Genomic DNA, 10980 nt, shown 5'->3' with positions numbered 1-10980 from the left:
GTCACCCCTTCACATGTTCTGGACTGCCTTATCTAAAAAAAATAAATAAATAAACCGTGCTACTTGGCTGACATCCCTTTTGGTAGCTGTTCAGTCTCATTCATTTCCCTGCCAAACTCTTCAGACGCACAGTGCGCACCTCCTGCTCCCACTTCCCATACACTCTTCTTTCATAACTTGCGGCAGCCTGGCTCTGTCCTGTGACTCTACAAGGGCTGCTTGCTCTGAGATCACCCAGATTCTCCTTTGTGTCTTCCTGACAGCCTTTCTTTGGAATCTGACACTTCTGGCCACCTGCTTCTCTCAAAATACCTCTTACAGCTTCTAGGAAACTTCCCTTTTCTCATGCTCCTTAGCCCTTGAGTTGCCTTCTGCCTTCTGTCTGGGCTTCTCTTCTTTTTCCCATCATTGTGTAGTGGGTACCTCTCAGGCCCTCTTCCTCTCCCATCTCAGGGCATCCAGCTCTCCTTTCTCAGCCCCAACTGCCAGTCCCATTGTTCCATCTTTCTCAAGGAGTTTAAACATCTTCCACCTGTTGTCCCACTGTTACCCCCAAACAAACACTGTCCTACCTCCTACAGACTCATTCACTTTTATCACTGATCACTGTCCTCTCCGGTACCAGGGATTGAACTCAGGACCCTGCGCTTGCCAGGCAAGCGCTTATTCTACTGAGCTATCTCCCCAGCCCCCTGTACAGCTTAATTTCTACTCTACCCTTCTCTATGATCTGCCTGCCCTCAGCCTCTCTTCCCTCAAAACACAGTACCCCACTAGGCCCCTCAGATCTGCTTTCAAGACAATACAGTGAGTGTCACTGTCTAGAGCCCTAGTCATTTTCCATTGTTTCTGGGATATTCACCATTCTGTTGGCTTGGAAAACATGGCAGATCAACAGAAGGCATTTGGGAGTAAAACAGACCTGGGTTTGAAACCCCATGTCACATTTGTTGCTTGACTGTGAACAAACACATTAGCCTCTGTGAACCCCTTTATTAAACCATAGAATGCAATTTAAGTGACAGGCAATTGTGAATATTGTCAGATAAAGCACATTAACATTGTTCATGGTACCTGGCAAACATAGGCACCCAGCACACACATAGTGCTTTCCCACCTCTACCATGCAGCCCCATCTTTTTTCCTCTCCACCATGTGTCCTCAGACCCTCACAGCATGGTCTGGTAAGGCATGTGTCCTCTGAGACCTTCCAACTCACTGTGCCATTTGCCTTAGGTGCCTTGGTCAAGCTACGATGCTTACAACTTAGAGTACATCCTGATTCGCAGTGCTTCTCAAAGCCTTCTCTTCCTTCCCAGCTCCAATTCTTTGTCCCCAACTTGAAGCCTCTTACTCTTCTACCCCCATTAACCAAGAGATTTCTATCCTTGGATTGTTCCAGAGCTGTTCACTCTGTTTAGTCCGTTGGTTTGCAGAGTAGCTCTTTTGACTTCCTTAGCACACGAGAGTGACTACAAGGCAGAAGCCAAGCCATCCCCCTGGCCCCTACAGAGCCTGGAATACAGAAAGGGTATTCCAGGCTGACCGACCTGGAGGTAGGGGCTAGAAGGAGAATGAAGCAGGCTGGCCTGGGCTGGGGACTAGAGCAGAGACAATCTTGGCAAGTTCATCAAACACCAACACTGTCTTAAAATTATGTATAGAAGATAGTTTAGACTCTGTAGCAGCTGTGTTTATGCAGAGAGGCACACAAATGCACATTGCGGGGATGTGTGGATGCACGCATGTGCACACTCATGCACTTATTGTGGGGAGTAGAGCTGGGGAGAGGGAAGTAGGCTACAGTCCCAGGGTGCCTGCTTAAGAAAAAGGGCTCCGGCAAAAGGAATGAAGCACAGAATCCTTTCTTCCTGTGAGAATGGGACTGCTGTTCACCCAAGCTTTTGGCTCTCACCGAGCCACTGCTCTCCACTCTTAGTACATCTCATGGTTCTCCATAACCTGCTCTTATCCCGGCCAGACAGCCAGAGGATCTACAGACAGAGCACAGGTCCTATGAACAGAACAGGGGCTTGTACCGTTCCCCACCTCTAGCTCAACATAGACAGAGCAGGGCTGCACTATGCCAGGAGGCTCCTTTTTCTGTTTTCCATTACATCATATTACTATCTCCTACCTGTTTTCCTTCTAAAGGATTCTAGATTCCCACATCCAAAGATCAGTGTGGCTCAGCCTAAGAGTGGTAGGAATTGCTTAAAAAACCCTGGTCAGCCAAAGGTTAGCTCTGCCTATTTCCTGCCTTCTCCTGGTCCCTAGGGCCAGTCCAGCTCCATCAGGCAGCAAGATCTTTGGGCCAGGACACACACACACACACACACACACACACACACACACACACACAAAACACTTAGGGCCAGGGAGATGGCTCAGTAGAATAAGCGCTTGCCTGGCAAGCACAAGGGCCTGAGTTCAATCCCCGGTTCCACCAAAAAAATAAAGAAAAAAACCCACTTAGTTGATGCTTGGCCTTTGCTCCCTTTCATGCCCTGGTCGGTATCACTATTTGGGCGGCCAATTCCTAGTTGGCCTTAGCATACACACTGGTCATGAGGGAAGCCCCAGGGAAGTGGTCAGGCAGTGGTACCTCCCCTGACTAGGCTGAATTTGGATGGCTTGAGGACCTTGGTCTCCTGGCCTGACATTGTCATAAGCAGCTACTATCTGGGTAGAAGGGACCATAGGACTGCAGGATTTCAGATCTACCCTGGCCCTCACCATTGCTTGAACCCAGGAGACTTATAGGGGCTGAAGAAGCTGTGAGGACAAAGAATTTATAGCACAGGGATTGACCTCCAGCATGCATTCTGGCTTCCGTGGATTTGCCTTCCTGAAGATGAGAGCTGCCATTCTGAGGAACAGCGAGGCATCTGGGCTGTGCTGGACCTTCACCTGTGCAACTTCTGACAGTCTTCATCACCTGGCCGAAAAATGTGCTTATTTCTGTCATAGATGACAAAACTGGCTCAGAGAAGTTGTGTGACTGACTTCGACCACATAGCAAATGGGGAAGCTGGGTTTCAAAGTGGACCCTTGGGACAGTCTCCCAAGTTTTCCATGCCACCCCTCCCACGCTGTCTGAAGCCTCTAGCTCTGGGGTCCACATCGGCCACCCCCCACAATGCCTCCTTCTCTGGGAACTGTGTCTCTGCAAACACTCCCTGAAGGAGAGAGCCACCTTCTCAAAGTGCTCCAAACTAAACTGGGCTGTCTTCCCAGCTGTCCACTGTCTATCAGAAAGCAGAGACTGGAGTAGGGAGTTTGATGTGTGGTGGTAGCAGGGGTGCAGAAATACAAAAGATGTTGGAGCCAGCAGAAAGACAAAAGAATGACAGGAAGGAGCAGCTGCTTGTAAAAGGAAACCTGAGATAGGCACAAAGCTCAGGTCCCTAATCCCAAACTCGTGTGGAGCCAGGGTAGGGTCCCCCCAAGGTCAGGGATTCTGGGGGCAGACAGATGGGCGAGCTGGCCCCCATGCCTGGGTGAGCCCCCCCCCCCTCCAGTGTATGTAAACAACTGGTACTGCATCCCCCTCCCCCATGCCTAGTCCCCAGCCTCTTCCTGACTCTTTCTGCTCCTTTCCCTGTGGGTTTTGGGACTCATTTTAATTTCCTTTTTCCATGCTGTCTCTTCCAGTTTTCCCCAGTGGTCCCCCACCTCCAATTTCTGGTAGTAATTTTAGCAACTTTTCCTCTGGACACCCGCTGGCATGTTCACAGCAGATGGCCCCTGTTTGGTCCTGACACTTGATCAGGGTGGTGACAGAAGCCAGACAAAGCAGGCACAGTGCAGGGGAGGGGAGGGCAGGGAGACAGATCACCTTCCTTCCACTCAGGCCTTATTTGGTTTACCTTAGTGCAACTGCCCTCCCTCTTTATTTATAGCACTTTGCTGGTCTCCATTGTCTCGTCTGCTATCACTCCGCAGTGCACTCTGCATGACTGCCACACCACGGGCCCAGCACTCACTCTCCCCACCAGGAGCCCGGGTGTCCCTGTCAGCGTGGGGCTGGATCCCGCTGGTACAAATAGTTGCCCAGGACAGGGATCCTTCTTTCAGCCACTGATAGTTCCACTGACTAGTACAATGCCAGGTGGAAAATAGGCACTCAATAAATACTTGTTAAAAGAAAGGATGGGCAGGGCTGGGGATATAACTTAGCGCACAGCACCTGCATGGCAAGCGCAAGGTCCTGGACTTGATTCTTTGTACAAAAAAGAAAAGAAAAAAGAAATAGAAATAGAAAAAAAGAAATCATGGGAAAATCTGTTCAGCTTTCTTTTTTTTTTTTTTTGTTCAGTTTTCAAACAGCAGAAAACAGAAAAAATGATGGAGCCAAGACTAGGGGCTAGAGGGGCTGATTGGGATCCCCCATCTTTCTTGATTTTATTATTATTATTATTATTATTATTATTTTGTATTTTTTTAGAAAAGGATCTACAGGCTGTTCAGGGTCTCACTACTAGATGGGACTCGTAGTAATCCGCCTGTTTACAGCCTCCCAAGAGCTGTGATTACAGGTGTGCACCACACCTGGTCTCAATTGCCTCAGGGCGCCCTGGGGGGTTGGGCCAGCACAGCAGGCCCCAGGATCAAACCCCTGGGTCCTGCCTGCTTTGCTTTAATCCTCTGAGCTATTTGGCCAGCCTTTAAAAGCACTTTTTTAGGGGGATACAGGAAATTGAACTCAGGACCTTGTGCTTGTCAGGCCAGCACTTATTCTACTGAGCTATCTCTGCAGCCCTCTTTCTTGATTTTTTGAGACAAGGGCTCGCTATGACTTTAGGCTGTCCTTGAACTCCCAAAGTGGCTCTGGCTGTCATTGAACTGTGGTGATCCTCCTCCCTCAGCCTCCCAAGTGCTGGGATTACAAGGATATGCCACCATACCCAGGCCTGATAAGGACCTTTTTTTTTCTGATAAAGATCTTTAAGGACATCAGAACCCCAATCTGAGACATAGAGTCTGGATTACAGAAGTGAGTTCTATTCTGCAGTAGGATGTGGAGAATAATTCTATAGAAACACCAATAGGCCAGAGCCCCTCAAACCTGAAGGGAGGTGAACAAAGTGTGACTGACTGATGCACTAAAGGTAGAGAAAGCTTCCCAACCCCACTCCAGGGAGGCTGATTGAGGCTGCAGACATTGCCAGAAATGGCTTTCCTAAATCCTAGGCATTTTCTTAGTCTTGGTTTCCCGCCTCTGTGCCTGAGCCTTTGAAAATCAGGGAGGAGTGGCTTTGTGCTTAGAAAGCTGGAAGACGTGGATGAGAGAGAGTTTTTGCTCTTTATCACCAATCTCTAAGGTCCTGCGGGTGGGCCTGATTCCTCAGCACCCAGAAGGATGTGTTTTTGTGGACAAGTTAGTGCAGGACCCACACAGGCCTCGGCGACACTACACCTTTTGGTGCTGAGCCTTGGCTGCATTCCTGCATTCCAGTCAGCCCTGCAGCCTGTGGTCCATCCCAGCTTGCCTGCAACCCCTCCCCAGCAACAGCTGGGCGATAGAGACCCCCTCCAGGGTTTCCCTTCCCAGCTGTGCAAATTCCAGCTTCCAAAAGGACCTGCCCTGCACCCCTCCCCCCAGCTGCTTTTCTCCTCCGAGCTAAACAGCTAATCAGCCAGCAGTATAATTGAAGTAATCCAAAGGCACTGAGAGCCGTGCTGGAGAGGGAGGGAGGATTTCAGACCAAATCACTGAGTGGTTGCCTGGACACAGAGCAGTGAAGCTTGCAGAGGCTGTGTGGGAAGAGTAAGGCATTGACTGTGTTCTGTGCTCAGAGGCCCAGCCCCAGCCTGCAGGAAAAGGGGTCATTTTTCCTGCTCTGTTCCTCTCCCAACCCTCTGAGATACCAATAGCATATAGGTCTAGAAGTACGTTACCCCAGCAGAGCCAGGGGTGGGGGCGGGGGCAGGCAATAGCCAGGTAGATTCAGGCTCTTCTTTCAGCTCAGAGCAGCTGTGTCATCCACAGCCCCCAGAAGGGGGCTCTGAGCTAGGGTGTCAGGTACCAGCAGGGCAAAGCTAGGAAACCAAGTCAGGAAAAGGACTCCAGGCTGGGTCCCTGAGGCAGGGCCTCTCACACAGAGGCTCCTCGCCTCCTTGGAATCCCACCCTCCTTCCCAGGCCAGGTTCCTCCCCTCCTCCGCTCATCTATTTCTAGCCTTGAATCTTGCTTCCCTGATGAGCTGATTAGAGAAGCAGGCATTTCCCCTCTCCATAAAATGAAAAGCTTGGACAGATCACTAAAGGCCTGCCTAGCTCTGAGGCTCAATAACTCCAGCACGTTGCCTGTTGGTCCAAGGAAATCAGGGCCTGAGCCAGAGTCCCTGGGTCTAATCTCCCTGGTCATTGTTCTTACCACTTAGCTAGGAAATCTCCTTCCAGCTGCCCCAATCCAGCCCCTCCCAGGGAACCTGCCCCCAACTCTGCCCCACCCCTCTCTGCTGCTGACACTCAGTCCTTTCCAATCTTGCATTTAGATACCTGTCCCAGGCCAGGGGAGCAGGGAGACATTGTGAATATAGGATGAGGCCAATGTGCGTGGCGAGGGGTCTGAGGGCAGCAGCGTCAGGGGCCAGGACTGCCTGCAGGACAGGCCCTGCTTGCCTGAGGTCACGGTGGTCCTGGTCAGTTTGCCTGAAGCCAGCTGTGGAATGTGAGGCCTGGCCTGGGAGATATTTTTGCTGCACTTTGAGCCACCCCGCCCCCTGGAACTCAGACCCTGCACACTCCATGCCATAACAATGACGACCACTTCCAATTGTTTCCTTTCCCCGCTGAAGGGGGAGGGGAGCAACGTTGGGGAGGGAGCTGGGGGAATGCTTTCAGTGACAACAGCCCTTTCTAAATCCGGCTAGGGACTGGGTGCAGGTGGGGGTGGGGGCACCCCTGCTGCCCCATATATACAGCCCTTGAGGCCAGGTCTGGCTCTCAGCTCTCCTGTTCTTGTCTTTCCTTGCTGCTCTCAGGTAGGAATGCGAGCTAGAGGCCTTCCCGGGGTAAAGGGGACTCCAGGACTCCAAAGCAGTTCCTCTAGAACAACAGGCTTTTTGTAGGGCTTCATGGAGCATAGCAGGTCTGGACACTGAACATCCATGTGTAGTCTAAACATGCATGTTTGTAACATGAAAGTGTGAGGGCTCATGTGTTCCTGGATGAAGATATTTTTATCTCAGAGATGTGTGTGTGTGTGTGTGTGTGTGTGTGTGTGTGTGTGAAGAACACAAGGTTTGAACGTAAGGGAGGGTGTGTTTCACTACCTAAGATACAGCTGTGTGGGAGGGTGTGTTAGTCATCAAGCCAAAGGACCAACGAGTCCATTGGAGGTGGGAGGAAGATGGCAGAGAATGATCATATTTGAAGTGTATATGCTTCCAAGGGGGTACAGAGAGGTCTGAAATATATAGCTGCCCACATCCACGCACGAGGAAGTGCTTGTCTGTGTACACAGTGGTAAATACTGCTTGTATCCCTGTAGGAGGAGCTCACAGTCAGGTTGGTGGGGGTTTCCCAAGTCTTTGAATACTGAAGAATATGGAGCCAGGAGAAGCCACTTAGGCCATGCAGCTGTGCAATTGCACACATCTGTTGCTGGGGCATACAAAGCACGTTGGGGGGTGCTGAGGTACAGGATGGAAGCTTGTCTCTGTGTGAGATACGTCTACAAGCAGTAGGCATGCATGCTCACCCAAGGGTATATGGAAAGCATTTCTGTGCATGACAGGTGGTCTCGAAGAGATGGCCATAGCATCTTCCCTCTGAGAATGCCCAAAAGTCTGACAAAATGGGGACAAGAAAGCAAAGGACTGTCTATGAACTCACAGGATTTAGGTCCCTTGGGTCTTGGCTGTACCACTTCTTGGTTTATGCCCTTGGACAAGCAAGCCACTTAACCTTAATTCCTCATCTGTCCAATGATGTGACAATGGAGTAAGAGAATGCGCACAGAAGTGTTTTGGCTAGAAAGTTCCAAGCAAGTGTGACAATCCATTATTATTTTGTAGATGGCCCAAAGAAAGGCTCACTAGGTTGGCACAGACAAGAGGGACCCAGTCTCTCTAGAGTGAAGAGCACTAGAGCTCAGATTCCAGTCAACATAGGGGACTGCTGGAAGAAGCAGTCCCTGGGAGGAAAGGAGTAGCACTCAGGAAGCAGGAAGGAGGATGGGGCCGAAGCTGCCCACTGCATCCTTTTTGTTTTTAGGTCCAGGCAAGGTGGGTGCTGAAGGACAGAGCCAGGGAGAAGGAGGCAGGCAGCACTAGCAAGGCCGGGCCAGAGCCTTCCTGACACGGCTTCTTCCTTCTTTCTAGACGCCGTTTCCTCACTTCTAGACACATTTGAGAAACCAAGGTAAGAAAACATGAAGACAAGAATGGCAGAACCTGAGAATATTAGCATGAAGACTCCAAAATCAAGCTGTAGGTCTCTGATTTCTGCCTTGCCTTGAGAATAATAGCTTGGCTAAGGAGCACTTTACCCTCAACTATTGAGAGTGGCAAGGGCCTGGGGAGATGGCTCAGTGGAATAAGCACTTCCATGGCTAGCGCAAGGGCCTGAGTTGGATGAGGGGTTCAAGTCAGATTCTTCTTCCTGGGAGAAGCCTCAAATACTCTCTGCCCCCTCCAAGTGCTCAAGCGCAGCAAGAGGGTGACCAGCTTCCTCTCTGGCTCGCTCTAGGCCCAGCCATGGGGGATGCAGAGATGGCCGCCTTTGGGGCTGCTGCCCCCTACCTGCGCAAGTCGGAGAAGGAGCGGCTGGAAGCCCAGACCAGGCCTTTCGACCTCAAGAAGGATGTCTTTGTTCCGGATGACAAAGAAGAGTTTGTCAAGGCCAAGATTGTGTCTCGAGAGGGTGGCAAAGTCACAGCTGAGACAGAGCATGGCAAGGTGGGTGGCAGGGCCAAGGTAGGGGCCCCTGGGCACCCCACATCTGGGAGCACAGAGGGGATGATGTAGGGTCTGCCTAGTGCATGCTGGGAACAGTATGGGTCTCTTTTGGCTAGAAATCCCAGCTCTTCCTCTGAGGAGGGTTTTCCTCCCCATGTTAATCAATGCTCACTGTGAGAGCCTGGTTCCATCCTTTCCAAACACCAGTGTCCTGTTCCTCACTCTGCTGCTTCTCCTGGGAGGCAGAAGGGGAAGCAAAGGCTGATGGGAGGGCATGGGGGCTGTTGCAGACAGTGACAGTGAAGGAGGACCAGGTGATGCAGCAGAACCCGCCCAAGTTCGACAAGATTGAGGACATGGCCATGCTGACCTTCCTGCATGAGCCTGCAGTGCTGTACAACCTCAAGGAGCGCTATGCATCCTGGATGATCTACGTGAGTGGCAGCTCTGGGCTCTCCCTCACCTATGAGCGAGCGGCCTGGCCCAGTGTTTCATTCTCAGAGCCAAGATGCCTGTTCTTGATGTGTGGGCGGCATGGCGCTCTATCCCTGTCCCTATATCCTAAAACTCTTGGGACTGGCATGGCCTAGATTGACCACAGTCAGAGGTTTTCCTTTCCCCTTTTCCTCCGGTGGCATCTTTTTCTGCCTTTGAAGATGTCACGCTTTCTCCTTCAGCAGCAGCAGCTCACTTCCCTTTTTCTATGCCCAGACCTACTCAGGCCTCTTCTGTGTCACTGTCAACCCTTACAAGTGGCTGCCAGTGTATAACGCGGAGGTGGTGGCTGCCTATAGGGGCAAGAAGAGGAGTGAGGCCCCACCCCACATCTTCTCCATCTCTGACAATGCCTACCAGTACATGCTGACGGGTGAGCCCGGCACCCCCACCCCTCCCCCAACCCCACACCCACCTGAACCCTCAGCCCTGACCCCATTGCCTCTGCTTTCTTCCAGATCGGGAGAACCAGTCCATCCTCATCACGTGAGTGTAGCTTCTGCCCTGTTCCCTGTGAGAATCCCTGACCCGATCTCCAGGAGAGCCATCTATAAACTACAGTCTGTCCCTCAGCCTTAACACTTACCTCTTCTCTGGCCTTCCCTGACAGATCTTTGCTCTCTCTTTCCTCTGCTTTCTGTTCCTCTCTTACCTTTCTTCTCTCATCTGCTCTGCCCACTCTCCTCCAGGTCCTCACTTACTTATCCATAAGCCCATCAACACTGTCATTTCACCTCTTCATTTTCTTTCATCCTTCCCTTCAGAAACCTTTCTTATTGTTCTAGTCCCACTGATTCTTTTCAAAAATAGTCCCCAGCCAAGCATCTATTCACCCTGAGCAAACCCAGCACCTTCTTGTAGCCCCTTTCCTCATTACTACCCCGACCCCACATATGTCCAAAGATTGCTTTCAGTGCGTGTTGTCTGGCAGCTCCCTGCTCAGGGCTCCATTTAAGTAAAATGGGCATTCTTTCACTGATCTCAAGTAGTGTTGTCTCTGCCTCATGAAAATCTGACTGTCCCAACAGTGGAGAATCTGGTGCTGGGAAGACAGTCAACACTAAGCGGGTCATCCAGTACTTTGCTGTTATTGCTGCCATTGGAGACCGTAGCAAGAAGGACCAGACTCCAGGCAAGGTAGGCCTGTTGTCCTCTAAGGGCCTGCAGCGCAGAAAGGTAGGGAGAAGGCTTCTCACATAACTTTCTTCTTGGCCTCTACAGGGCACCCTAGAGGACCAGATCATCCAGGCCAACCCTGCCTTGGAGGCCTTTGGCAATGCCAAGACCGTCCGGAATGACAACTCCTCCCGCTTTGTGAGTAGTTCTTGACCTTGGGTTTGGAATTTTGGTCTTCAGTGAAAGCCTTCCCCCAATCCATCCTCACCCTTTTCTATCTCTTCAGGGGAAATTTATTCGAATCCATTTTGGGGCTACTGGAAAGTTGGCGTCTGCAGACATAGAGACCTGTGAGTGCCATGAATCTGCTAGGGCTTAGTCTGAGCTCACCCTTATTCAGATCATCTGGCTTCACCCTCTCTCTCTCTCTCTCACATCCCCTCCTGCCTCTGTTTTTTTCCTC

At 51.0% G+C, this 10980-nt stretch overlaps 2 protein-coding genes across 2 annotated transcripts in view; one reads left to right on the top strand and one right to left on the bottom strand.

Annotated features, from left to right (window-relative positions):
* Ngdn (neuroguidin) overlaps nucleotides 1-10980 on the bottom strand; it is a 47697-nt gene that overhangs the window by 28359 nt on the left and 8358 nt on the right. The window lies entirely within an intron of this gene.
* The window catches only part of LOC101590320 (myosin-7), a 20244-nt gene continuing 17510 nt past the window's right edge, over nucleotides 8247-10980 (top strand). The window contains exons 1-8 of the mRNA XM_004646667.2: nucleotides 8247-8370; nucleotides 8698-8906; nucleotides 9197-9340; nucleotides 9618-9774; nucleotides 9860-9887; nucleotides 10430-10538; nucleotides 10623-10715; nucleotides 10804-10867. Coding sequence (XP_004646724.1) covers nucleotides 8706-8906; nucleotides 9197-9340; nucleotides 9618-9774; nucleotides 9860-9887; nucleotides 10430-10538; nucleotides 10623-10715; nucleotides 10804-10867 — 796 coding nt within the window. The 5' untranslated portion in view covers nucleotides 8247-8370; nucleotides 8698-8705. The remainder of the gene's footprint in view (nucleotides 8371-8697; nucleotides 8907-9196; nucleotides 9341-9617; nucleotides 9775-9859; nucleotides 9888-10429; nucleotides 10539-10622; nucleotides 10716-10803; nucleotides 10868-10980) is intronic.

This window comes from Octodon degus, unplaced genomic scaffold, assembly GCF_000260255.1.
Source record: "Octodon degus isolate 3935 unplaced genomic scaffold, OctDeg1.0 scaffold00276, whole genome shotgun sequence".
NCBI lineage: Eukaryota > Metazoa > Chordata > Mammalia > Rodentia > Octodontidae > Octodon > Octodon degus.
This window is presented reverse-complemented; position numbering and strand designations above follow the sequence as displayed.